This window comes from Barbus barbus (assembly GCF_936440315.1).
Source record: "Barbus barbus genome assembly, chromosome: 25".
NCBI classification, from domain to species: domain Eukaryota; kingdom Metazoa; phylum Chordata; class Actinopteri; order Cypriniformes; family Cyprinidae; genus Barbus; species Barbus barbus.
In genome coordinates this window covers 30,886,798-30,910,438 of record NC_136753.1, presented here as the reverse complement: position 1 = coordinate 30,910,438, position 23,641 = coordinate 30,886,798, and the positions used below count along the sequence as shown (strand labels likewise).

Below are 23,641 nucleotides of genomic sequence, written 5' to 3'. Positions count from 1 at the left end.
GCTGAAATCCAGTGATCCGAGCTCTTACCAGACTGAAGCCCTGCAGAAGAGAGCTTTTACAGCTGCTACTCACACTACACCCAAACCAGCACAGCACAATCAGACCCAACCAGATCACACAACTACATCACCTACTGGAGAGATGCCACTAAAATACAGAAGAAGATGGAGCTGTATCTACACCTGAAAAGAGACTACAAACCAGCAGAATACCTGATCTGTGTGAAAGATCACAAATGAAGAAACACTAACGAAGTACAGCCTGAGTGATCACTATGTATCAGCCTGCCACAAACTAAGACTATGTTACATGTTGTACAAAGGTGGTTTTGTTTGTGTTTTTTTTAACAATGTCTTAAATATTTTTCTTGTTTGTGAAAAAAAGAAAGAAAGAAAGAAAAGTATACATGTACATATTTACTTAATTATTTTACAGATCTATTCTTGTTCTATGTATTATATAATTGTTTGTTCCTTATTCATGTAATGGACAATGCTTTGGCAATACTGTCAAATGAGTAGCTCAAACACACTGAATCACTGACTCATATGAGTAGCTCAAACACACTGAATCACTGACTCATATGAGTAGTTCAAACACACTGAATCACTGACTCATATGAGTAGCTCAAACACACTGAATCACTGACTCATATGAGTAGCTCAAACACACTGAATCACTGACTCATATGAGTAGTTCAAACACACTGAATCACTGACTCATATGAGTAGCTCAAACACACTGAATCACTGACTCATATGAGTAGCTCAAACACACTGAATCACTGACTCATATGAGTAGTTCAAACACACTGAATCACTGACTCATATGAGTAGCTCAAACACACTGAATCACTGACTCATATGAGTAGCTCAAACACACTGAATCACTGACTCATATGAGTAGCTCAAACACACTGAATCACTGACTCATATGAGTAGTTCAAACACACTGAATCACTGACTCATATGAGTAGCTCAAACACACCGAATCACTGACTCAAATGAGTAGTTCAAACACACCGAATCACTGACTCAAATGAGTAGTTCAAACACACTGAATCACTGACTCAAATGAGTAGTTCAAACACACTGAATCATTGACTCAAATGAGTAGTTCAAACACACTGAATCACTGACTCATATGAGTAGTTCAAACACACTGAATCACTGACTCATATGAGTAGTTCAAACACACTGAATCACTGACTCATATGAGTAGTTCAAACACACTGAATCACTGACTCATATGAGTAGCTCAAACACACTGAATCACTGACTCATATGAGTAGCTCAAACACACTGAATCACTGACTCATATGAGTAGCTCAAACACACTGAATCACTGACTCATATGAGTAGCTCAAACACACTGAATCACTGACTCATATGAGTAGTTCAAACACACTGAATCACTGACTCATATGAGTAGTTCAAACACACTGAATCACTGACTCATATGAGTAGCTCAAACACACTGAATCACTGACTCATATGAGTAGTTCAAACACACTGAATCACTGACTCATATGAGTAGTTCAAACACACTGAATCACTGACTCATATGAGTAGCTCAAACACACTGAATCACTGACTCATATGAGTAGCTCAAACACACTGAATCACTGACTCATATGAGTAGCTCAAACACACTGAATCACTGACTCATATGAGTAGTTCAAACACACTGAATCACTGACTCATATGAGTAGCTCAAACACACTGAATCACTGACTCATATGAGTAGTTCAAACACACTGAATCACTGACTCATATGAGTAGTTCAAACACACTGAATCATTGACTCAAATGAGTAGTTCAAACACACTGAATCACTGACTCATATGAGTAGTTCAAACACACTGAATCACTGACTCATATGAGTAGTTCAAACACACTGAATCACTGACTCATATGAGTAGCTCAAACACACTGAATCACTGACTCATATGAGTAGTTCAAACACACTGAATCACTGACTCATATGAGTAGTTCAAACACACTGAATCATTGACTCAAATGAGTAGTTCAAACACACTGAATCACTGACTCATATGAGTAGTTCAAACACACTGAATCACTGACTCATATGAGTAGTTCAAACACACTGAATCATTGACTCAAATGAGTAACTCAAACACACTGAATCACTGACTCAAATGAGTAACTCAAACACACTGAATCACTGACTCATATGAGTAGTTCAAACACACTGAATCACTGACTCAAATGAGTAACTCAAACACACTGAATCACTGACTCAAATGAGTAGTTCAAACACACTGAATCACTGACTCAAATGAGTAGTTCAAACACACTGAATCACTGACTCAAATGAGTAACTCAAACACACTGAATCACTGACTCAAATGAGTAGTTCAAACACACTGAATCACTGACTCAAATGAGTAACTCAAACACACTGAATCACTGACTCAAATGAGTAGTTCAAACACACTGAATCACTGACTCATATGAGTAGCTCAAACACACTGAATCACTGACTCAAATGAGTAGTTCAAACACACTGAATCACTGACTCAAATGAGTAGCTCAAACACACTGAATCACTGACTCAAATGAGTAGTTCAAACACACTGAATCACTGACTCAAATGAGTAGCTCAAACACACTGAATCACTGACTCAAATGAGTAGTTCAAACACACTGAATCACTGACTCATATGAGTAGCTCAAACACACTGAATCACTGACTCAAATGAGTAGTTCAAACACACTGAATCACTGACTCAAATGAGTAGCTCAAACACACTGAATCACTGACTCAAATGAGTAGTTCAAACACACTGAATCACTGACTCAAATGAGTAGTTCAAACACACTGAATCATTCAGTAACGAAACACTGCTGTGTACAGCTCGGAGATGAGTGACTGCTCTGTTGTGATCTTTGTTTGGAACTGTTTTCATGAACCAAATGTCAACACTGACAATATTGTACTGTATATTAACTACCCGTTTGAACTCTTGTATAAAAACTGCACTCTCTTGGTCGTGACGCATGTTATAAACATATAAAGTACCTTTTTGCCGCAGTATGTTTCTTGTGTGTGCAGCTGAGTTTATTTGTTTTGATTTCTCCATTAGATTGATTCAATACAGACAGGCTGCGTGAGTATGGCGCAATCTTGTTCCTGTCAATATTATCCATTAACAATCACAGTTTACACCAAAAGTAATAAAATCAGAATCATTCTCACATAAATTTCCGTGCTTCCCTAATTGTTTTAATCGGATTAGTTGTCCGGTAAGGCAAGAAAAATTCTCACTTGCCACAATATCAAAACTGACCGCCACAAATAGATTTTCCAAAAGGCTTTGATTTTGTTGAATAAACATGAGCACTGCACGTTTAAAAATCTAAATCTGGCGCGAGTGTTCTTATATCACTGTATTTCAGAAGGAAGCCGACTGTCTTCAGAACGTTTTGAATACCCTTTTTATTTGATCTTGCATGCAGTGCCTGATAAAGCAGTGTTTGTGAGCGGAGCTCTGCTTGGTGTACAGCGTTGTGTGCAGGGACTGCCGCCACAAACAGAGTGCAAGGCTGTGCGAAACACTGCGATATAATGTGTATTTGCTGAATGCTGACGAGAAAGTATTAGAATATTTGCCTTTCTATAACTGATAATATAAAAGCAATCATTATAGTACTTTTTTGTATAGCTTTTAATTCCTTTCTTTACCATTCTATCTGATTATTAGACAGCGACGACAGCGAACAACGAAGAGGGAGATGTGAGCGCTGTGTGCCGTCAAAATAAAAGTCTCGAACATATCCAAACAGAAAAACTTATCGGCCGATGCAGATATTTAAAAAGTGCCAAATATTGGATGATATATCGGTCTACCAGTAAAAGAAACACACACACACAAACAAACAAACACACACTTATGTTTGTATTCATCTTCATCGGCTGCTCACCTTCCAGTAGTCTGATTGTAAACTGTAGTACCGCTGGTATGCTGATAACGCTGAAATACAAAGACACGCGTGTTAGGAGAAGCTTTGGGTCATGTTAGTGGATCAGAACAGAAGAGCTTCTCAGCACCTTTCGGATACTCCTCCAGTAAGAGATTGAAATGACCCAGCTGGCAGAAGAACTCGGGATCCACTTTTCCTTCAGCTTTCAGGATGAGAGACTCATAGCAGCGAACAGCCTGAGTGAGGAACACATTCAGCATTACCATCACACACACACACACACACACACGAGAAGCAAATACATCATTCTCAAGCTAAAACATGAAGAATAGTGTAGCATTTATGTTATGTAGGTATTAAAGGCACTTATGTCTGTTTTTTGTTTGTTGTTATTGTATTATAATTCTATGTATTCTTGTATGTGGCAGACCTTATGTCCAAGACAAATTTCCTTAGGGACAAATAAACTAATCTTGAATCCTAAACACAAACCTTTATGTCTTAAGAAAACCTAACTCAAATGAGACATTACATTTTACGTTTATTCTTCTTGTTATCAGTGGCGGAGCCGGAGGGACACCCCTGACATCGGATCGGCCACCCTGGACACCCCAAAAATTAATATGCTCCGATTTCATTTTCTTTGTTTAATCGTACTGAAATAAGCGTTTATTTTAGCCTGGAACTCAAGGATGTGACGCGTTTGGTGTTCGGCGTCGCGCTTGTCTCGTCTATTTCCAGCCTCTTACGCGCACGCTCTCGCGCCACAGAGAGAAACATCAGAGCAGAGAGGACATAGACAACGACCCAACAGCTCACTTATAATAACACGAAACAAAGTCTCAGCGTTCAAAGTCTGTTAGTTTTATTAAGAATTTCAAACAATAAAAACAGTTTTGGGGCTGTTCAGTGGCCGGCGTGACGGATCATGCACGCTCCTGCTTTTTAAGTTCAAGCGAAGCAGGAGCGCGTTCTTATCAGCATGAAGTAAACATTGAATGAACATCCGATCCATGTTGAAAGATACACTACAACTTACTGAATATATAGTGTCTCATGTAATCACTCAGTGAGCGTTTCAACCGCGGAAAGATAGCAGCTAGAAAACATTGTCACATAAAAGAAAATCCACACAGTGTCCATAAAATTGAGAGAATTTTGCAAAAAATACATTTAAATATTTACTCAATTGCTCTTTTTTTAAATTATAATTAATAATAATGAATAGATATTACGTTATTATAAAAATAGTCTAATATGAACTTGTATACAAACCAATTGTTACTTTAACCTTAACAATAGTTTAGTTTAGAAAAAATAAGAAAATAAAGTGTACATTACCAGTCAAACGTTTCTGAACAGTAAGATTTTTAAAGTTTTTGAAGAAGTCTCTTCTGCTCATCAAGCCTGCATTTATTTGATCCAAAATACAGCAAAAGCAGTAATATTGTGAAATATGTTTACTATGTAAAGCAGCTGTTTTCTATGTGAATATGTGTTAAACTGTAATGTATTTCTGTGATCTGCAGCTGTATTTCCAGCATCATTACTGCAGTCTTCAGTGTCACATGATCTTCAGAAATCATAATAATATACTGATTTACTGATCAACAAACATTATTATTATTATTATTATTATTATCATTATTATAAATATTTAAAACAATTGAGTAATTTTTTTCAGGATTATTTTAATGAATACAAAGATCAAAAGATTAGCATTTATCTGAAATACATTTTTTTTTATTTTAGCTTGGAGTCAGTATAATTATTTTTATTTATTTATTTAATTGTTTTGTGGGGGGGGGGGGGGTATTATAGAAATTAATACTTTTATTTAGCAACGATGATAAAGACATTTATAATGTTACAAAATATTTCTATTTCAGATAAATGCTGTTCTTCTGAACTTTCTATTCAAAGAAACCTGAAAAATTCTACTCGACTGTTTTCAACATAATAATAATAATAATAATAATAAAAAATGTTTTTTGAGCTAAAAATTCAGCTTTGAAATCACAGGAATAAATTACATTTTAAAATATATTCAAATAGAAAGCAGTTATTTAAATAGTAAACATATTTCACAATATTACTGCTTTTGCTGTGTTTTGGATCAAATAAATTCAGGCTTGATGAGCAGAAGAGAATTAAAAAACATAAATCTTACTGTTTTAAAAACTTTTGACTGGTAGTGTTAATGACAGGCTTGTTAATTAATCATGAATAATTCTCACTCCAGGCTGCTCCAGCCACTGGTTAATGAGCTGATACAATTAAGAGAAATAGGTTTCAATAGACTAACATTTGAAGTTAAGGTAGGAATGTATAGCTAATGTGTGGTAATGTGAAGTAATTAGCAATTGTAGGATTTATTCATGCTTTTTTTATGCCAGGTTGGAGTTATACACTGATTTTGTGTCATGGTCCATGGACCCCCTGAATTAGCCTTGACCACCCCCTGGCCACCCCATGTATACAACTCTAGCTCCGCCACTGTTTGTTATTCTCAGCAGCGAAGATTAGAAATTCGCTATTTCACAAGACGTCAGTAAACCAGGAAAACAAAAACACTTCAGACTAGCGATCCATCTAGAAAAAGTGAACACCACCACTGCGACGCTCAAGACTGACCCATCATCGGCCTGTCAATCATTCTCAACCTCCAGTAAACTAACTAGAAATGTGGTTTCTATTTCACCATCATCGTTCACCAGGACTCACGAGAACGAGAATCACGACCCGTCAATGATTAACCTGCTCAGATATCCTTGTCACTTAAACACTTTCTTCAGCTCCGGGAAACTCCAGAGATGACGTTTATGACACGATGTCCTCACGATGTCCTCTCACACCACCGCCACTCCGAAGCAACGATCCAGCCAATAATCGCACTTTATCCCTCAACATCCATGAACAACAGACAGAACGTGAGATTGAGTTAATAGTCCACTGTTTACATCTGGACATTCACAAACACAGATGAACACTAGGATGCCATTAAAGCCATGAAGATCTGAAAACAGTCATGAGGGTGATGTCCGTCAGTGGTCACAAACAAGACCAGCTTGACTGAAACAAACTTACTTTACACAATATTTAATTCACTGGGAAGAAAAAGACATCAACAGGCCAGTCTCCATATTTTGTAAGTGACAGGTTACAATTGAGTTTATCAGACACAGCGCTCAGCAGATGCTTATGACCTCAAAAACAGCTAATTATGCCAATATCACAAATGGAGAGAATGTGTACATTACAGCAAAAGCAATTCAAACAAACACCAGCGTTTCAATCAGGGATGCGCCGAAATGAACATTCTTGGCGAAGCCGAACAAAATGAATCTCTGGGCTCAAGGCCGAATACCGAACATGGGTTTTCACATTTTTTCCCCACATATTCTGCCAGTTTATTCACCATTGCATAAATTAAATAGCCAAAATTTGCTTTTTACCATTTTGTCTTGCTATTCAAAAAAAAAAATCTATTACAGAACAGCAATTAAAAAATATTTAAGACTGAACAGTTTTTAACAGTCTAGCTGATTTTATACCAACAAAGCACAAATTTAATTTAAAATGAATAAGTAAAATTAAAATATTTTTTGGACATTTTTGAGATCCCCTTCTTGAATCAGGCAGGGAATTGGCTAAAAGACAAAAAAGGAAAACTGGACACTTTGATCAGTAAATCAGTATATTATTATGATTTCTGAAGATCATGTGACACTGAAGACTGGAGTAATGATGCTGAAAATACAGCTGCAGATCACAGAAATAAATTATACTTTAACACATATTCACATAGAAAACAGTTATTTCAATTAATCAATAATTTATTTATAAAACACCTTAAAATCCATGAAGGTATACTAAAGTAATTTCATCTGACGACCATTCGGTGCATCCCTAGTTTCAATTAGTCTGAGTAAAGCACAAGAGTGTGAGATACACCTGCTAAAACAAGCCGCTGGTTGGTAATAGACCCGGTTCCCACCATCTGTGACCAATAAAAACAGTTCTGACATCATTTCCTCGCCCTCATGCCGATCAAACCTTCATGACCAAATAGAAGATTTTTGAAGAATGTTGAGAGCCAGACGACAAAAACACATCAAAACACTGTGTTCCACAGAAAAATAAAGTCATAACGGTTTGAACAACATGAGGGTGAGTGAATGATGACAGAACGATAATTTTTGGGTGAACTGTCCCTTTAAGCAGTGAACACGACATCACGTTTGACCTGTGACCCCACCAGATATAAAACGAGTCCTTCACCTTCAAGCCCTGCTAAACATCAAACCGGCCCGCTCCAGACAGCACGTCTCCGATGGCCGAGCTGCGTTAAACAAGCACTAACGATCTCAAACCAGCAGTAATGAGAGAAAGGTAGATGACGACACAGGTCACATGGTTCAGTGTCTGTATGGAGAGCTGTTATTTTGGTTCTGCTCAGCACCGACACGGCAGAACGTCTGATCCAACATTCCCCGAGAGTCACCGGCTGACCTCAAGCTGCTTGGCAGGACACTCGCAGTTTCCTCCTATGAGCCCGGAGACCACGAGAAAACCATTCTGCACACATCTACAACAATTAGAGCAGGTGCACTGCCGACAAAACACAAATCACAGCAGAGAACGGCACGCGGCTGCATGTGATGCCGTAGCATTCAGTCAACGTTTCAAACATTCAGGTGTTTCTCAGCTAGAAAATAGATCATAAATGCAAAAAACGTTGACCGTTCAAAGTAGTGGTCGATCAATATTGGTTTTATGACAGCCGATGCTGAAAATCTTGGAAAGCAGGGTGGCCGATATCATTTTATTTTAATTAAAATTTAAGAAATGTGAAAAAATATAAAAAAAATAAAGATGTAAAATAAACACTTTAGATGACAAAGAATTTTACACAAATACATAAATATTTAATACCAATATAATTAAATAGGAAGTAAACGCTGTAAGCAACAGGGCACTCGGCATTCTGGGACGTTTGTGTGTACTGAATCATATTTTCTCAACTAAAGCCAAGGTAACACTCACGTTACGAACAGCACACAGTGAAAATGACATGGATATGATAGCGGGCAAATAATGTGCAGCATAGTTTGAAATCACGAGTTACATTTTGTGAAGCTGAACGCTCCTGTTTGCATTCAATTCTCAGTTCGGTTCGTCTCGCAGAGAACACGCGATCATGCAGTAAATACACACTTCACAAGATCTCACAGCTGCATTCGTCTGCAGGGTTTGTGAAATTATTCAGTAGTCATTCAAAGATTTGTTTAAATTATATAAATGCGTATTTGCTGAATGCTGATGGCAAACGAGAAAGTATTATAATGTTTGCCTTTCTATTACTAATAATATAAAAGCAATCATTATAGTACTTTTCGTATAGCTTAATTCCTTTGTTTAACATTCTCAAGATCTGTATTCGTCACACACACAGTTATACAGAGTATAACCAGCAGTGAAATGTAGGTCAGGTCCGCTCCAAGGACAGTGCAGTTATATAGAATACAAAACACCGAATGTACATAAATATTAAGAAAAAGAAAAGTAGAAAAAAAATAAAAATAAAAGATAAAAATAAATATAAATGTGGAGGTCAGTATGTTTGTTGACATAAATAGTAATATAACAGGAATGTGCAAAAGAATGTGCAAAAAGTTGTCCAGGGTATGTAAATAGCAGCAATATGAGGTAAAACAATTCTGAAGCTTATTGATCTGGTGATATTTACACGGAGTCAAGTGATGTTATGACACAGAGTTAGAGTTTAGGAGCCTGATGGCCTGGGGGAAGAAGCTCCTCCTAAGTCTCTCAGTTTTTGCCATCAGGCTACGGAAGCGCTTACCAGATGGAAGCAAAGTGAATAGACGGTTACCAGGGTGATTAGAGTCCTTGATTATTTTGACAGCTCTATTTTTGCAGCGTTTGAGGTAGATGTCCTGCAGAGAGGGGAGAGCAGACCCTGAGATGCGCTCAGCTAAGCGCACAACTCTCTGTAGTGCTTTGCAGTCCTGATTGGAGCTGTTTCCATACCACACTGAGATGCACTGAGTCAATACACTTTCTATGGTCCCTGAATAGAAAGTTTTCAGGATTGCTGGTGAGACCCTGAATTTCCTCAGCTGTCGCAGATGGTACAGTCTTTGCCTGGCTTTCTTAACCTGTGTTTGGATGTGTGTAGTCCAAGTCAGGTTCTCGGAGATGTTTACACCGAGGTACTTGAAGCTACTCACCCTCTCCACAGGGGTCCCACTGATCATAAGAGGAGTGTAGGGCTGCTGCTGTCTCTTCCTAAAGTCCATGATCAGCTCTTTAGTTTTGCTCACATTCAGAGAGAGACAGTTGTCCTGGCACCATGATGTGAGTCTCTCTACCTCATCCAAGTATGCGGTCTCATCGTTGTTGGAGATGAGGCCCAGAACCACAGTATCATCAGCGAATTTGATAATAGATGTGGAGCTGTGAGAGGACACGCAGTCATGCGTGTAGAGAGAGTAGAGCAGGGGACTCGGGACACAGCCCTGTGGGGCTCCTATGTTCAGAGTGATGGAGTTTGAGGTGAACTGGCCAACTTTCACCCCTTGAGGTCTGCCGGTGAGGAAGTCTTGAATCCAGTCACAGAGTGAGGAGTTTAGGCCGAGGTCTGTGAGTTTAGATGCCAGCTTGATGGGGACTATAGTGTTGAAAGCTGAGCTATAGTCAATGAATAGCAGCCTTGCATAATTCCCATTGTTGCTGTCCAAGTGTGTGAGGGAAGAGTGGAGGGCATGAGAGATGGCATTGTCCGTGGATCTATTTGGGCGATAGGCAAACTGAAGAGGGTCCAAAGTATCAGGGATGGAGGAGCAAATGTGGCTCTTTACAAGTCTCTCAAAAACCTTCATGACTATAGATGTGAGGGCAACTGGGCGATAGTCATTCAGGCAAGAGGGTTTATTGTTCTTTGGCACAGGGATAATGATGGATTTTTTAAATGAGGTGGGAACCACGGAGGTAGCAAGGGACTCATTAAAGATGGAAGTGAACAAACCAGCGAGCTGATCGGCGCAGGACCTCAGAACACGGCCGGTTATCCCATCAGGTCTGGCTGCTTTCCTGACGTTCACTTTCTTTAGCGCCCTCCGAACCTCATCCTCCAACACGGTGATTACAGGATCATCGCTGCTCTGCCTGCTGCTTCCTGACGCGCTGGACATCAGAGACACGCCGCCGCCGTTGCAATCGAAGCGGCCGTAGAAGATGTTTAACTCGTCGGCCAGCAACGGATCTGCTCTCACCTCCGCGGAGGATTTGTTTCCGATGGCACAGATGGTCCTCAGTCCCTGCCACATCCGTCGAGAGTCATTGAGCTGGAAATGAGACTCAATTCTCTCTCTGTATCTGTGTTTAGCAGCTCTTACTGCGCGTCGGAGAGCATAGCACGATGCTTTGTACTCGCTCATATTCCCGGTCAGAAGAGCCTCATTGTAAGCGGCAGTGCGTGTGTTAACCGCAGCACGGATTGTTCTGTCCACCCACGGTTTCTGGTTGGAGAATGTCCTTATTGTTATTGTTTCTGTAGTTTGCTCTGTTAGCGTGTTTACAAAGCTTAATGCTACATCCGTGAACTCGCTGACGACAGAAGAATTCGCCCGGAACATGTCCCAGTCGACGTCATCAAGAGCCGCCTGCAGCATAGCCTCTGAGTGGGAGGACCAGCGCGTCACTACTCTCTGCACCGGAGGTTCCTGAACGAGCCTGTGTTTATATTCCAGTGTGAGGAAAATGGTCCGATTTGCCAAAAGCCTGGTAGTGAGCGGGCTTTGTAGGCATTCTTAAACAGAGTAGCAGTGATCCAGTGTATTTGGTCCTCTAGTTGGACAGGATAAATGTTGATAAAAGTTCGGCATGACCTGCTTTGTTAAAGTCCCCCGCGATGATGAAGGCAGCGCCAGGATGTTTGTTAATGTAGCCGCTGAGCACATCGTGAAGCTTAGACAAAGCCAAGCCGGTGTCCGCCTGTGGTGGAATGTACACAGCAGTAACAATGATCGATGAAAACTCCCGGGGCAGATAAAATGGGCGGCAAATAATGGAAAGATGTTCCAGATGAGGCGAGCAGGAATGCGACAGAATGGAGATATTCCTGGGATCACACCATTTCTTGTTAATCATGAAACACACTCCTCCACCCCTGGATTTACCGGCCTCTGCTGTTCTGTCCGTCTGAAAGACAGAGAAGTTATCACTCGGCATTACAGCAGTGTCCGGGACCGAGGACGAGAGCCATGTTTCTGACAAACAAAGGATGTTACAGTCCCTTATGTCCCGTTGGAAACTAATCCTGGCTCTAAGATCGTCCATCTTATTCTCCAAGGATTGGACATTTGTGAGCAGAATGCTCGGAAGAGGAGGACTATGAGCCCTTTTCCTGAGTCTGTCTCGAATCCAGCGCATCTCCCGCAGCGTTTCTTGATCCGTCGCCTCGGGGGGTTATTGTGTATCTCCGTGTTCCGAAGAATCTCCAGTGGCCACGATGGAGTCGTGGATAAGGTGTCCTGGAACAGGTTACTGCAGCGGTTTCCAATGTCCAAAAGTGTTTCTCTGTCATAAGTGAACAGTGCCGATGTAAAATGTGAAGAAAGTAAAAGTAAAAAGTAAATAAAAGCAAAATCTAAGCGGAGCGGCCTGGACGGCATCCAAATTCCGCCCCCTCTCCAGCGGTGCTCTTCCATTCCTCCAAAAAAAATAAAAATTTCACATGCAAATCAGTAAATCTGGTCACTTTTGCAAAATGGGACGTGCTTGATTTCTTAAAGTTGATTAGATTTATTCTTGTTTGTAAAAGCATGAAACTTACGCTGTTCATGCTCTTAAAGTGACAGCAGGCTTATTCCTGCAGCGACTTTATGCTTAATAACCAAACAAAAGACAAAAATCACACACTGCTCTTGACTGAAGGACTTTTGTAGACAAGAAACAAAGAAAGTTTAATTACAGTGAAGACAAAGCCGTTTTATTTTACATCTGATTATTCATTTCTGTAGTAGGCTGTTAACTGAATACTTTAGACTTGCATTACCCTTAAAACACCCTTCAAGCACAGATTGTTTCATTTGTATCTTTTTATTCTATTGTATTTGTCCTTTGCTTTTTTTTTTTTATTACTGACAGTTTAATTATTTATTTTTTATAATTGAGGATATTTGTTTGTTTGTTTTTTATTAATATTATACCCTAGTACTCTGCTCTGATGTTGAGAATTGTGAAATTTCACTGGTCTCTAAAATGTAGATGTCATAGCAAACTTATTTACAGAAAATATGTATTTGGTATATCACTATCTTTAAATCACAAAGTTTTGGTCATATGGCCCACTCATAATATAAATCCATAAATAATCGTGATTGCAATATTGGCCAAAATAACTGTGATTATGATTTTTGCCATAACAGGGGTAGACAATAAGGGAAATTTGCCATTGTCTTTTGAAGTTCACTGGCCCAGGTCAACGCGTCGGGTATTGATCCCAATAATCACGAAAAAGAACAGTTTGCTTGAACAACATGAATAGCATTTATTTTTTTTAAGGTAGGTTTAATGCAAAGTGCAGCAAAACATGCAAAAACATGAAACGAGTGCAAATAAACCTATTGCATAGGATTCATTCTCCGTAGTCACACAGCAATTCATTATATTATGTTCATACCATAGGTTTCATACACGTTAACTTTTCTCTAACTTACTTGTCTGCATATGTGGGCATTGATCTGCAGAGCTCACAGTAAACCTCTTTTTTTCTTGATCGTAGCCCAGCTAGGGGTGGGCGATATGGGAAAAATATCATATCACGATTTTTTATTTTTTTTTTGAAATATCACGATTCACGGTTTTATCACGATTCTTTGTCATGTTGGTTTTACAAGTTGTCTGAGCATTACAGCCAAACTAGAAAGACAAAGCCTTTCAAGGTAACAAAAAACAAAAAAAAAAAGACATGGCAGATATTTAGGCCAAAGTGGGCGAAGATAAAAAATCTGTCATCATTCTATCTTTCTTATTAAAAAATAAGAACAAAGATACACATTACAAATACACATAATATACAAATGAAACAAACAGTGCTTTATTTTCAGGTACAATAGGTGTATTTAGCAGAGCATTCAATGAAATTGAATGAACAAATATAAAAATAAAACACTAGATAGACTGATTCCTAAAGCAACTGTATTAAAGTTTTTCAGTCAAGAATAGTGAGTGATTTTTCTCTTTGCGTTTGTTGTTTTGTTAACGTTAAATGAATAGTTCCCCCAAAAATAAATATTCTGTCATCTGTCTGTCAATTCTGTCATAATGTTTTATTTTTATACCATCATTTACTCAAAAGTTGTTTTAAACCTGAATGAGTTTCTTTCTTCTGCTGAACATAAATGCTATTTTGAAGAAGGTGGAAAACCAATCAGCTGCTGGTCCTCAGTGACTTCCACAGGATTGTTCTTTCTATCAAAGCCAATGTGGACCAGCAACTGTTTGGTTACCCTCATTCTTCAAAATATCTTCTTTTGTGTTCAGCACAAGAAATTAATAGAGGTTTGGGAAACATGTGAGTGAGTAAATAATGACAGAAATTAAATTTTAGGGTGAACTATCCCTTTAATGACAGTCGACAACATGTTTAGTGTCCTGTCCCTTTAAGAGCTGCACGCATCTAATATACAGTCACGCATCTGTTTCTCTCTTAACTATTTACTTTTATTTTAGAGATAACCAACTGAGTCTGTATGTAAACCTTGTGTGTTTTGACAGTATTAGCGCAAAAGATAAGTTAGTTGAGTAATCAGGCGCTGTTAGACAGGCTTTTTAGCGCGCGTGCTTCAGGTGTATGCGCTCAGAAAAAGCAGACCAGCGCGCGAATTAAACATTTAACCAGCAAGGCTTGTGTGCAAATAATGTACTTTTGCGATCGTGAATAAGTGCAGTGTCCTGTCAGAGTAACTCTGCTGCTGTATGTGGTGTTGTACAGTATATAGAGACGGAGGCCAGAACTGTATTTGACAGAATGTGTGCTGTAGCACGATACTACCATATTTCTTCAAAAGCAGATCGTGGAGACATTTTTATCGTCCACGATCAAAAATCGTCATATCGCACACCCCTAAGCCCAGCCAATTCCAGAGGTCTCGCCACTGGGGCTAAAACTTTCTCTGCCTTTTCTTTTCGTATTCCCTTTCGCTTTCCCTCAATTCCTCTGGTGATTTTCTCTTCCTTGCCTTCTCTTTTTTACCTGGCGTTTGGCCGGGTGATGGGGGTTTCAGAAACATGTAGCCTAGCTTAATAGTAGCTATAGGTAGGTGCTGAGCAGCAGTGTGCAGTTTGCGCGCGTAACCGCGGGAGCGAGCAAGGCGGTGGCGGTGCAGACGGAGCGTAAGGCTGTCGGGATCACGTAACGTGTTAGCGGTGGTTACCGAGACGATTTAACAGAAATCAAAACACAGAACCACAGGTAATTAATGTGAAATTAGACTTTTTTTAATCGAGGCATTATTTTTACTGGCCCCACCGGGCTAGTGGTTGGAGCGATCTGGTGGCCCTGACGGTTTTAAAAGTACGTCCGGGCCACCGGGCCAATTATATTGTCGACCCCAGCATAATCAGCAGGGTTCAGTTTGGCGTTACGTATTCATGTGCATGCGGTGAACATAGAAAACAACGCACGAGTAACGAATCGAGGTCCATTCCACCTTTACGTTCGCTGGAATGGTTTAAAATCGCTTGCGTGTGTAAACACTCCATTATGGTCAAACTTAGCAATTAATCCACGGATCACATGCATGCCGAACCGTGAGGCCTGGTCCGTACGATCCGTTCAATCACAGCTTTGAACATGAAAACACATTTCATGCAGTTCAGACATAAACCCAACACACAGGAGCATCGCTGCGTTTCTCTCGCCGATCGAGCAGCGCCACCTGCTGTACAGGAGTGCATTCAGTCTTCATTCAGCCCAATCAACCGCTCACATCTTTAACTTGCCTTTGAAGCTTGCATGGTTAATTGCCCCTTAATTGCTCTTCAAGGTTTTTCTTTATTCTCTATCACTGACACAGAAACAAGGAAGACAAATGAAAGTGACATCTCCATTTGACGTAAATGATACAGACAACGGTGACGACTTTAAACAAATAACAGATCACAAGCTAACTTAAACCATCCACATTCAAGCCTGCATGAACATGTACTGCAGATCAGAACATTATAGAGATCTGAGACGGAGGGCCATGAACATTTATGCATTTATAAAGCAGTGCATGCGTGCTTGAAATCGATAAACTGGGTTATTGATCAGTCCAACACATATTAACATGGAAATGCAATTCAGATCAAGAGACGCAAGTCGTCTGTTAAAATAAACAACAGCCCGTATCATAATCAACAACACAACGCTGAAATAAACCGATACTTCGCCTCCGTCTGGACGGCGTTCTAGTGAATCAGCTCAAGTGTGCTTCACTCACAGCAGACATTCAGACAAACCCCCGTCCATCAAAAACAACCACTCCAATTACATTAATTAACATAACGACTGCAGACAGAACCATGCAGCGGAGGAAATATCAGGATGGGAGAGCGACACCTGAAAACACGCTCAATACGAGGATTGATCCAGAAACGATCATTCTGTCATCGTTTACAAGAGATGATGTTCTGATGAACATCTGTCCAGAAAATACAAAACAACACTGGACCTCATGGACAAAGAAAACGAGACATTTTTCCAAAATCTTACTTCCACTCAAGTCACCGTTAATTATATTGCACTTTAACAATACAGCTTGAGCCAAAGCAGCTTCACAGCATTAAACAGGAAAACTAGTGTGCAATAACTCAAAACACTCAGTTTCCAATTAAAGTCAGTTCATCATTGATTCAGTGATGTCCAGCTCAGATGCAATCAAGTTGAAGGAAAGAGTGTCACAGTGAACTATCCCATCAATGCTGTTAATCCTGACACCAATTACCAGAGGTCAGAGGTCATGTGTATAAAAGCAGACACGATGTAAAGCAGGACAGCAGATACCTGCAGGTCTATGGCTGCGAGTATAGCCCAGGCGCACTTGACAGGGTTTCTAACTGGAATCAGCACTCAGTCTTTGTCCACTATCTAGTGTTCACTACAGCTCGCTGCTGGACTGCACAACAACACCGTGTTCTCACAGGAGGCCGGTTACCCACAAGCCTTCGCGGGGCTCGGAATGGAAGGCTGTAGTAATGCTAGCTTCACTTTCTGCAGCGTTATTCGCGTCTGTTTCTGCATTATAACGCGCTAGCTCTCACCCCTCCCCACCCCGCCATCTTGGGCCGACCCAAGCAGCCATTACCACCGTCTCTGAGTACAACTGAGCGCGATTATTCCTCTGACGCGGCGGTCAGCTCCGCTCTCAGTCACTGAGGGAAATAAAGCCCCAAATCATACCGTGACGCGAGGCGCTGTCTGACAGCCGCGTGTCCACAAGCAAGCTACAGAATAAACACAGACGCGCCGCGTTCACCTGTGCTTGCGAAGCCAGCGAATCTAGCCACAGAGTTCTCCGCGCGACGCTCGTGTAATCGCGGCTACGCTCCGAGTCAAATCGAGCGCGTTAAGCTAGCTCAACGCTTAGCCGCGCAGCTCTGAGGAGAAGATAAGGACGCGTCGCCGCTCGGAAACCCTGGCCTTCGCTGTCATTTCGCACCGGGGTGCGTGCGTGTGAAGCGTTGATTTAAACGCGCATCTTTACCTTTACGAGCAGGGCCTTCATGCTGACGCCATCTTCATGAAGCCGCTGGTATCCGAACAGAGAGCTGCGAACACACACACACACACACACACACACAGGGCTTGGGATCAACTCACACATCTCACACTCAGAAACAATGAAAAGCAGCCAAAAGACGCCCGCGGCTCCGACCTGTCGACGCGGGCCAGAGCGTCGCTCTCCTGCGCGTTCAGCCGCGGTGAGTCCTCCTCGGGTTCGCTCGCTTTTCTCGCCGCCATTTTCTTCTCCTCATCACCAGCAGCGCTGAGGCGTCGAGCGGCGGCGGCGGCGAGCGACACTCGGCACGATTTCATGGAATCGCGCCGCGAAATCGAGGGAAGGCGAGCTCCGTGCGTCCAAAAGCCACAATAAACGCGAACTTTTTCTCCAGTGAAACGCGCCTCAGAGTCTGAACCCCGTGCGAACTGAGCTGGCCCTCCAGCGGCGCGTCGGCTCACATTGTTTTGTAGGAATATACTGTGACGCGGCGGCTCAGCGTTGATGCGTGGCGTGCGGCCCTGCACGCTTAAAAACGCGGAACGTATTAAAACAATCTTAAAGTTGTGCTCGCCAGCAGATTAAAGTTGTTGTAATTGTGTCACACAGGCGAACCCACGCGTCGCCGTCGCCACGCCCTCCCGGGCTCGACAGCCAATCGCTGCGCAGAACGCGAGCGCGTCACTGGCCTCGTCCCAAATTGTTGTGGTCCAGTCCTTTAGGTACCGATCGTTCGAGCGCGCGACCCAAAACGCCCGAGCGTTGACGCGATGCGTGGGAAAGTTCGGCGGCAAACGCGATTCCCTCAAACAGAGGATTCCGAGCGTTGTTATGAAATGCAAACAAAGAGGCGTGGCTTTCACACAATGGGGAAACTGTGCTGACAGCCCTGCAGCTGAGGCCCGATGCTGTTCATTGGAACACAGTGTCGCAGATGCGCTGCAGTCTAATGTCACCGGCTCCTTTAAGAAACGCCTTCAGTCCCGCGCGTTTATTCAGTGCTGTGCGTTTGCTTTGAAACGCAATGAATCTTCATGAGAATGAAGTGAAGAAAGATGCATGCTTATGTGTCCGTGTGTGTTATGGATATGACATCGCAGGATTATAACCGGACATAATACTGTATAATGTTTGAAACATTGACGTGGCTGTAGGCGGCGCGAGCGCTCACAGCTGTCAACATCACCTGACGCCGTGACGTCACACGCAGCACCCAAGATGGCGGAACAACAACAACACGGCAGAGGTGAGCAGTTTACCGTCGCGTTTATGAGGATTAAAGCACGTGTTTATCTCCGGTATTGCGCTCTAAAGTCAGCTGCAGCACCGAGCACCGCGTGTGTCACACAGAGCCCGTTAAACAAGCGACACTCGTCGAGAATAATGAGCTGGTTTCAGTTTGATCAGCCCTGGTCACATTTCACCCGAAAATCATCTTCTTATCAAGTATTGTGAGTTTTTATAAGGGTAATACAGCAGTCATATACAGTTAAAGGAATTGATGTAATTCTTCAGTCTGCTGTAGATGTTTGGTTTTAGGCTAAAGCTACTCAAACATGACAGGGTTCAGTACAGCAGGGCGAAACTAAACATACAACTGCTTTTATATAATTACACAGGGATCTACTGAACAAATGGCTCTTTCTTTAAATAAATTCAATTATTAATTTTCTTAGGATAAAACTCTACCTCAGTTATGCTCTGAACTATAGGCAGCCCTTTTACATTACGATCAGATTACCATCATCAACAGCACGAACTTCAATTTAATTACTAGTTTTTCTAAATATAAAAATCAACTTAAAATATAAACACTTAACTTAAAATGGTATGCAAACCTGTAACTGAACGCTACAGAGCGTCTAGACTAGTATTCAGTCTAATAAAATGCATTTAGAATCATCACAAAATTCAAGATAAGGGGACTATTATTTCATATCAAACAAAGAGTGCTGTTTGTTCTCCTAAAATTCCTGTGATTACAAATGATTTAGAGGTTTTACATCAGTTCAGTAAACAAGAAGTTAAATAAGAGACTTGCGTTTCCGACACCATATTTCCTGCTTTTGCTCCATTTCTCCAACAACAGTAGTGCCCACAGCTCCAGCACTGTTCTGTGTCTCTGAGCAACATGAGTGATTCGCTCCTGAATGAATCATCTGTTTAAATGATTCGGTTCAGTCGCAATGACTCACTTATTAACAGGGACTTGCTGCCACCTGCTGGCGGTTTTAATCTTTTTATTATTTAAATAATTTCAAACGTTTTATGTTTAATATATCAAAAGATGATGCACGCTTTTAGAAAAACTGGCTTTATAGAAGTAAAAATTCCCATATAAAATGTAAAAATCTATTAAAACTCGTTGAAAAAGATTAATTTCTAGCACCATCACACAGAATATGAAGAATATCAAAAACTTTAGGAGTCAGCTGTCCAGCACAATAATACACTAATTATCATTATCGATAAAATCACAGAAAATATCAAGAATTTTTTTTGTCAATGTCGCACAGCCCTAAGTCAAGATGTCTAATCGTGGTTTCATGTCTTCTGCAGCAGCGGCGTCTCCTGGACCGGACGATGAACACGAGGCGTTCGAGATGCTGGATCTGACCGCATGCGCTCGGACGCAGCAGTGGTGGAGCACCGTGTTCGGGAGCAGCTCCGGCCCCATCGCTGAGAAATACTCCGTGGCCACTCAGATCATGATGGGGGGTGCGACGGGCTGGTACACCTTCAACCCTTCTGTAGGGCTGGGAGAATAAATCAGTGCATCACGAATCGAGAAATGATTCAGTATCGATTCTGAGATTTCCCGAATGCATGGCGATTCTTTCTGGAATGGAATCTGAGCTTACTATTGAACAGCAGGTGGCGCTGCATGCTTCAGAAACAGCCGTACTCTGCTCGTTTCCACATCCTTACACACACTTGAACATAAGATTTGACAAGATTGAAGCGAGTTACAAGGGTGTTCACATTGGGCTGTGTTTACATTAATCTGGCATCATAAAAGCATTCAGAGCCGAGGTGAGATTACAGACTCAAGCGCTCTTCTTCATCAGCAGATAAACACTAGAGTAGAGCGCCATCTGCTGTTCAAATATAAGCTTCGAATCCATTCCAGAGAGAATGGAGCAATGCATTGGGAAGAGCTCAGAATGCATCCACGAATCAATTCTGCATCGATTTATCATCGCAGCCCTACTGTTCTTCACGATCAGTTATTAAACCTCTTGTTTTGGATGTAATTTAGGTGAAGTGTTGGTCCGCAGGTGTGCGGGTTACCTGTTCCAGCGGGTGGGGAAGGTCGCCGCTACGGCCGTCGGAGGAGGATTTCTGCTGCTACAGGCCAGAACCAAACACACAACAACAAACCATTCGCTCTTCCTTATGTTATTGTGGCACAATGTGACTTGAAAGGGTTTGTTGTCTTGCAGATAGCCAATCACAGCGGCTACGTCCAAGTTGACTGGAAGAAAGTGGAGACAGATGTTAACAAAGCAAAGAGACGTCTGAAGAAAAAAGCCAATAAAGCCGCACCCGAGATCAACACGTTCATAGAGGAGGTAAAAACACTTTATAATAGTATGAATTAATGCTTTGTGTCAAATGACTAGAACATGACTTTATAGATTTCCTTTGCTTCAGAAGTCAATTTAACCTTTTTTAGTAGTTCAACACCATACAGGAGTAATATAATTAATTTGCCCGCAGCTCTGAAGCGGTTTTCTGTGTAGCAGTGCCCTCTTCTGTTACGAGGAGCTCATAAACCTCCATGTGTTTCAGGCCACTGAGTTTGTGAAGAAAAACATCCTCGTTTCCAGTGGATTTGTAGGTGGCTTCCTGCTTGGCCTTGTTTCTTGAGCTGAAGCGGGTTTCCTGTGGTGTTGTGAAGAGCGTCTTCCCATCATGCACCTGATGATAGTCTGCGGCCGTACACTCATTTAACCAGGCAGGACTCGTGGCTGCTTCACTCACGTAGTGTTTGTGAGTTTGATGATATGGAGGAGAACCTGATCTTATTCTTTACAGAACTGTGCGCTTAAACTCAAACCGCTGCAAAACAGATGGAGAATGATTATCCTCTGCTAATGCTTGTACAGGGTTTTGTTCTTGAAGTTACTGTTGTATTTTCATGTGTTTGGTAAAACATTGGGTTTCATGTCTTGTTTCCGCATTGGTCAGCCCGCAGGTTTATTAGTTTGTTCTCTCGCTGTTTCTTTATGAGGAATGTTTACATTGTAAATAAAAATGACTTCTGATTCAACTGTTTGACTTGATCTTGATGTTAAGATCAGCAGTATTTTATGGTCAAATATTGCTTACCTTTTTTCCCACTGCATTAGCTGTAAAGAGCATTGGTTTCCTCCAGATATTATACTGTCGCTCCAGCCTTTAGTTAGCGCTGTGACCGGGGTCAGAGGTCACTGGAGGCTTCACTGCCGGGAAATAAACATGAGTTTATCCATTCAGTGCATTTTACAATTAATATTTAAAAAACCCGTTGTGTTTAAAGCGTAACGAGCAGTTCAGTCTCTGTTTGATGAATGTCAGTAATACTTCTCTTGCGTTGCCCTTGTATTTGTCTTTTTCCACTTTGTTTTTCTCATTGATTTTACTTTTCACATTTTGCTGTGTTTCATCTCTCTTTATTGATCAGGAATAATGTTTTGATGCTATCTTCAAGCTTGGCATGCTATCATTCACAATGCAAACTTTATAAACCTGAATATACTGAATGCTCATATTGCCAAATATCTTGGCCTTCAGGACTGACTCTGCAGTCCACCTCAATCCCATAATTCCCTCCCAGGTGAAAAACAAGTGCACTTACATTATGTACCTAAAGTGCTCTATTTTCACGCACTAATTTTGTACTTAATACACTAAAAATGATCCTGTAGTACTTCTGAAGATAAACTTAAGATCATCTAAGTGTACTCGACTGTGCTGTTTTGAGACACCAGGAATATGAACTGAAATGCACTTTTAACATACTTTGTATTTAAATGCATTTTGTTACCACTTGAACCCATCTTTCATTCACTAGTACACTCAAGTGGTAGCTAAATATACTTTTTAAATACAGATAGCATGTTAAAAGTGCATTTTAGTTTATTCATGGTGTCCCAAAACAGTCAAGTACAGTTAGATGATCTTAAGTTTCTATCATATCAGTGATTATATCTGTTTACAGCCGTTTCAGTGATTACTCTCCGGTCTGGGTGTGAATGACTGTATTTGTGTTGCTAGCCTCTGCCCGTCAATCTCTCATGTTTACATTTCACAATGCTTCTATCTTTCTGCTTTACACACTCGAAAAATGAATATTCTCCTTGTTCTGGGTCACATTATTTTTTATTGTCACTGCAACACATTGTCATAATGTCAGGAATAGTATAAAGAAAGGAAAAACTGGGACAAGTTTAGGTTTAGGAAGACATCCAAAATAAACAAAGGTTATTAAATATTTGGTTGGAAGTAATGTGGCTAGATTGAATACATGATCAAAAACATCTCCAAGAGAAATATTACCATAATAGGAAAATATATAATAGACAAAACATTCACATCCATACCATGCTACTCAGTTATCAAAATCATGTACCATAGTATTTATATATAATATGGTATTTATAAGGTGGTTCAAAGAATACCATAGTACATAAAACAAACAAACATGGCACTGATAATACATTACTGATGATATACTCGAGATCAGATTCAGCAAATGGTATTAAAACTGTTGATCTTGATATTGTTTTCCAAAAACATTCAATGGTTGTATATGACGGTAATTATGCTGTTTCTAGGAAGATGTCGAGTCGTTTATAAGCTGCAGGTGTTGATCAGGCTAGTTTCCAATGCTTTGTCGGTAAATATTCCACTCTATCCAGCAT

General features: G+C 40.8%; 2 protein-coding genes across 7 annotated transcripts in view; one reads left to right on the top strand and one right to left on the bottom strand.

Annotated features, from left to right (window-relative positions):
* Positions 1-18,373, bottom strand: part of LOC306845025 (lysine-specific demethylase 6A-like) — a gene marked incomplete at its 5' end in the record, with an annotated part of 65,500 nt that extends 47,127 nt beyond the window's left edge. For 3 of the 4 annotated variants that reach the window (XM_079377523.1, XM_079377524.1, XM_079377526.1), the window contains 4 exons: positions 3,946-3,995; positions 4,073-4,181; positions 17,721-17,784; positions 17,892-18,052. In XM_079377523.1, coding sequence (XP_079233649.1) covers positions 3,946-3,995; positions 4,073-4,181; positions 17,721-17,784; positions 17,892-18,052 — 384 coding nt within the window. Of the gene's footprint in view, positions 1-3,945; positions 3,996-4,072; positions 4,182-17,720; positions 17,785-17,891 lie in introns of all 4 variants that reach the window. The other variant, XM_079377525.1, reaches the window with a different exon arrangement.
* Positions 17,931-22,487, top strand: LOC306845028 (FUN14 domain-containing protein 1-like). Of its 3 annotated transcripts, none has more exons than XM_079377530.1 (5): positions 17,931-18,981; positions 20,295-20,466; positions 21,014-21,089; positions 21,179-21,307; positions 21,528-22,487. In XM_079377530.1, exons 1-5 carry the CDS (start codon positions 18,954-18,956, stop codon positions 21,603-21,605), a joined length of 483 nt encoding a protein of 160 aa, XP_079233656.1. In that variant the 5' UTR covers positions 17,931-18,953; the 3' UTR covers positions 21,606-22,487. The 3 variants fall into 3 exon arrangements, with proteins under 3 accessions (XP_079233656.1, XP_079233655.1, XP_079233657.1); XM_079377529.1 differs by having other exon boundaries at positions 18,528-18,981; positions 20,295-20,453; positions 20,995-21,089; XM_079377531.1 differs by having other exon boundaries at positions 18,646-18,981; positions 20,298-20,466.
* The last annotated feature ends 1,154 nt before the right edge of the window (positions 22,488-23,641 follow it).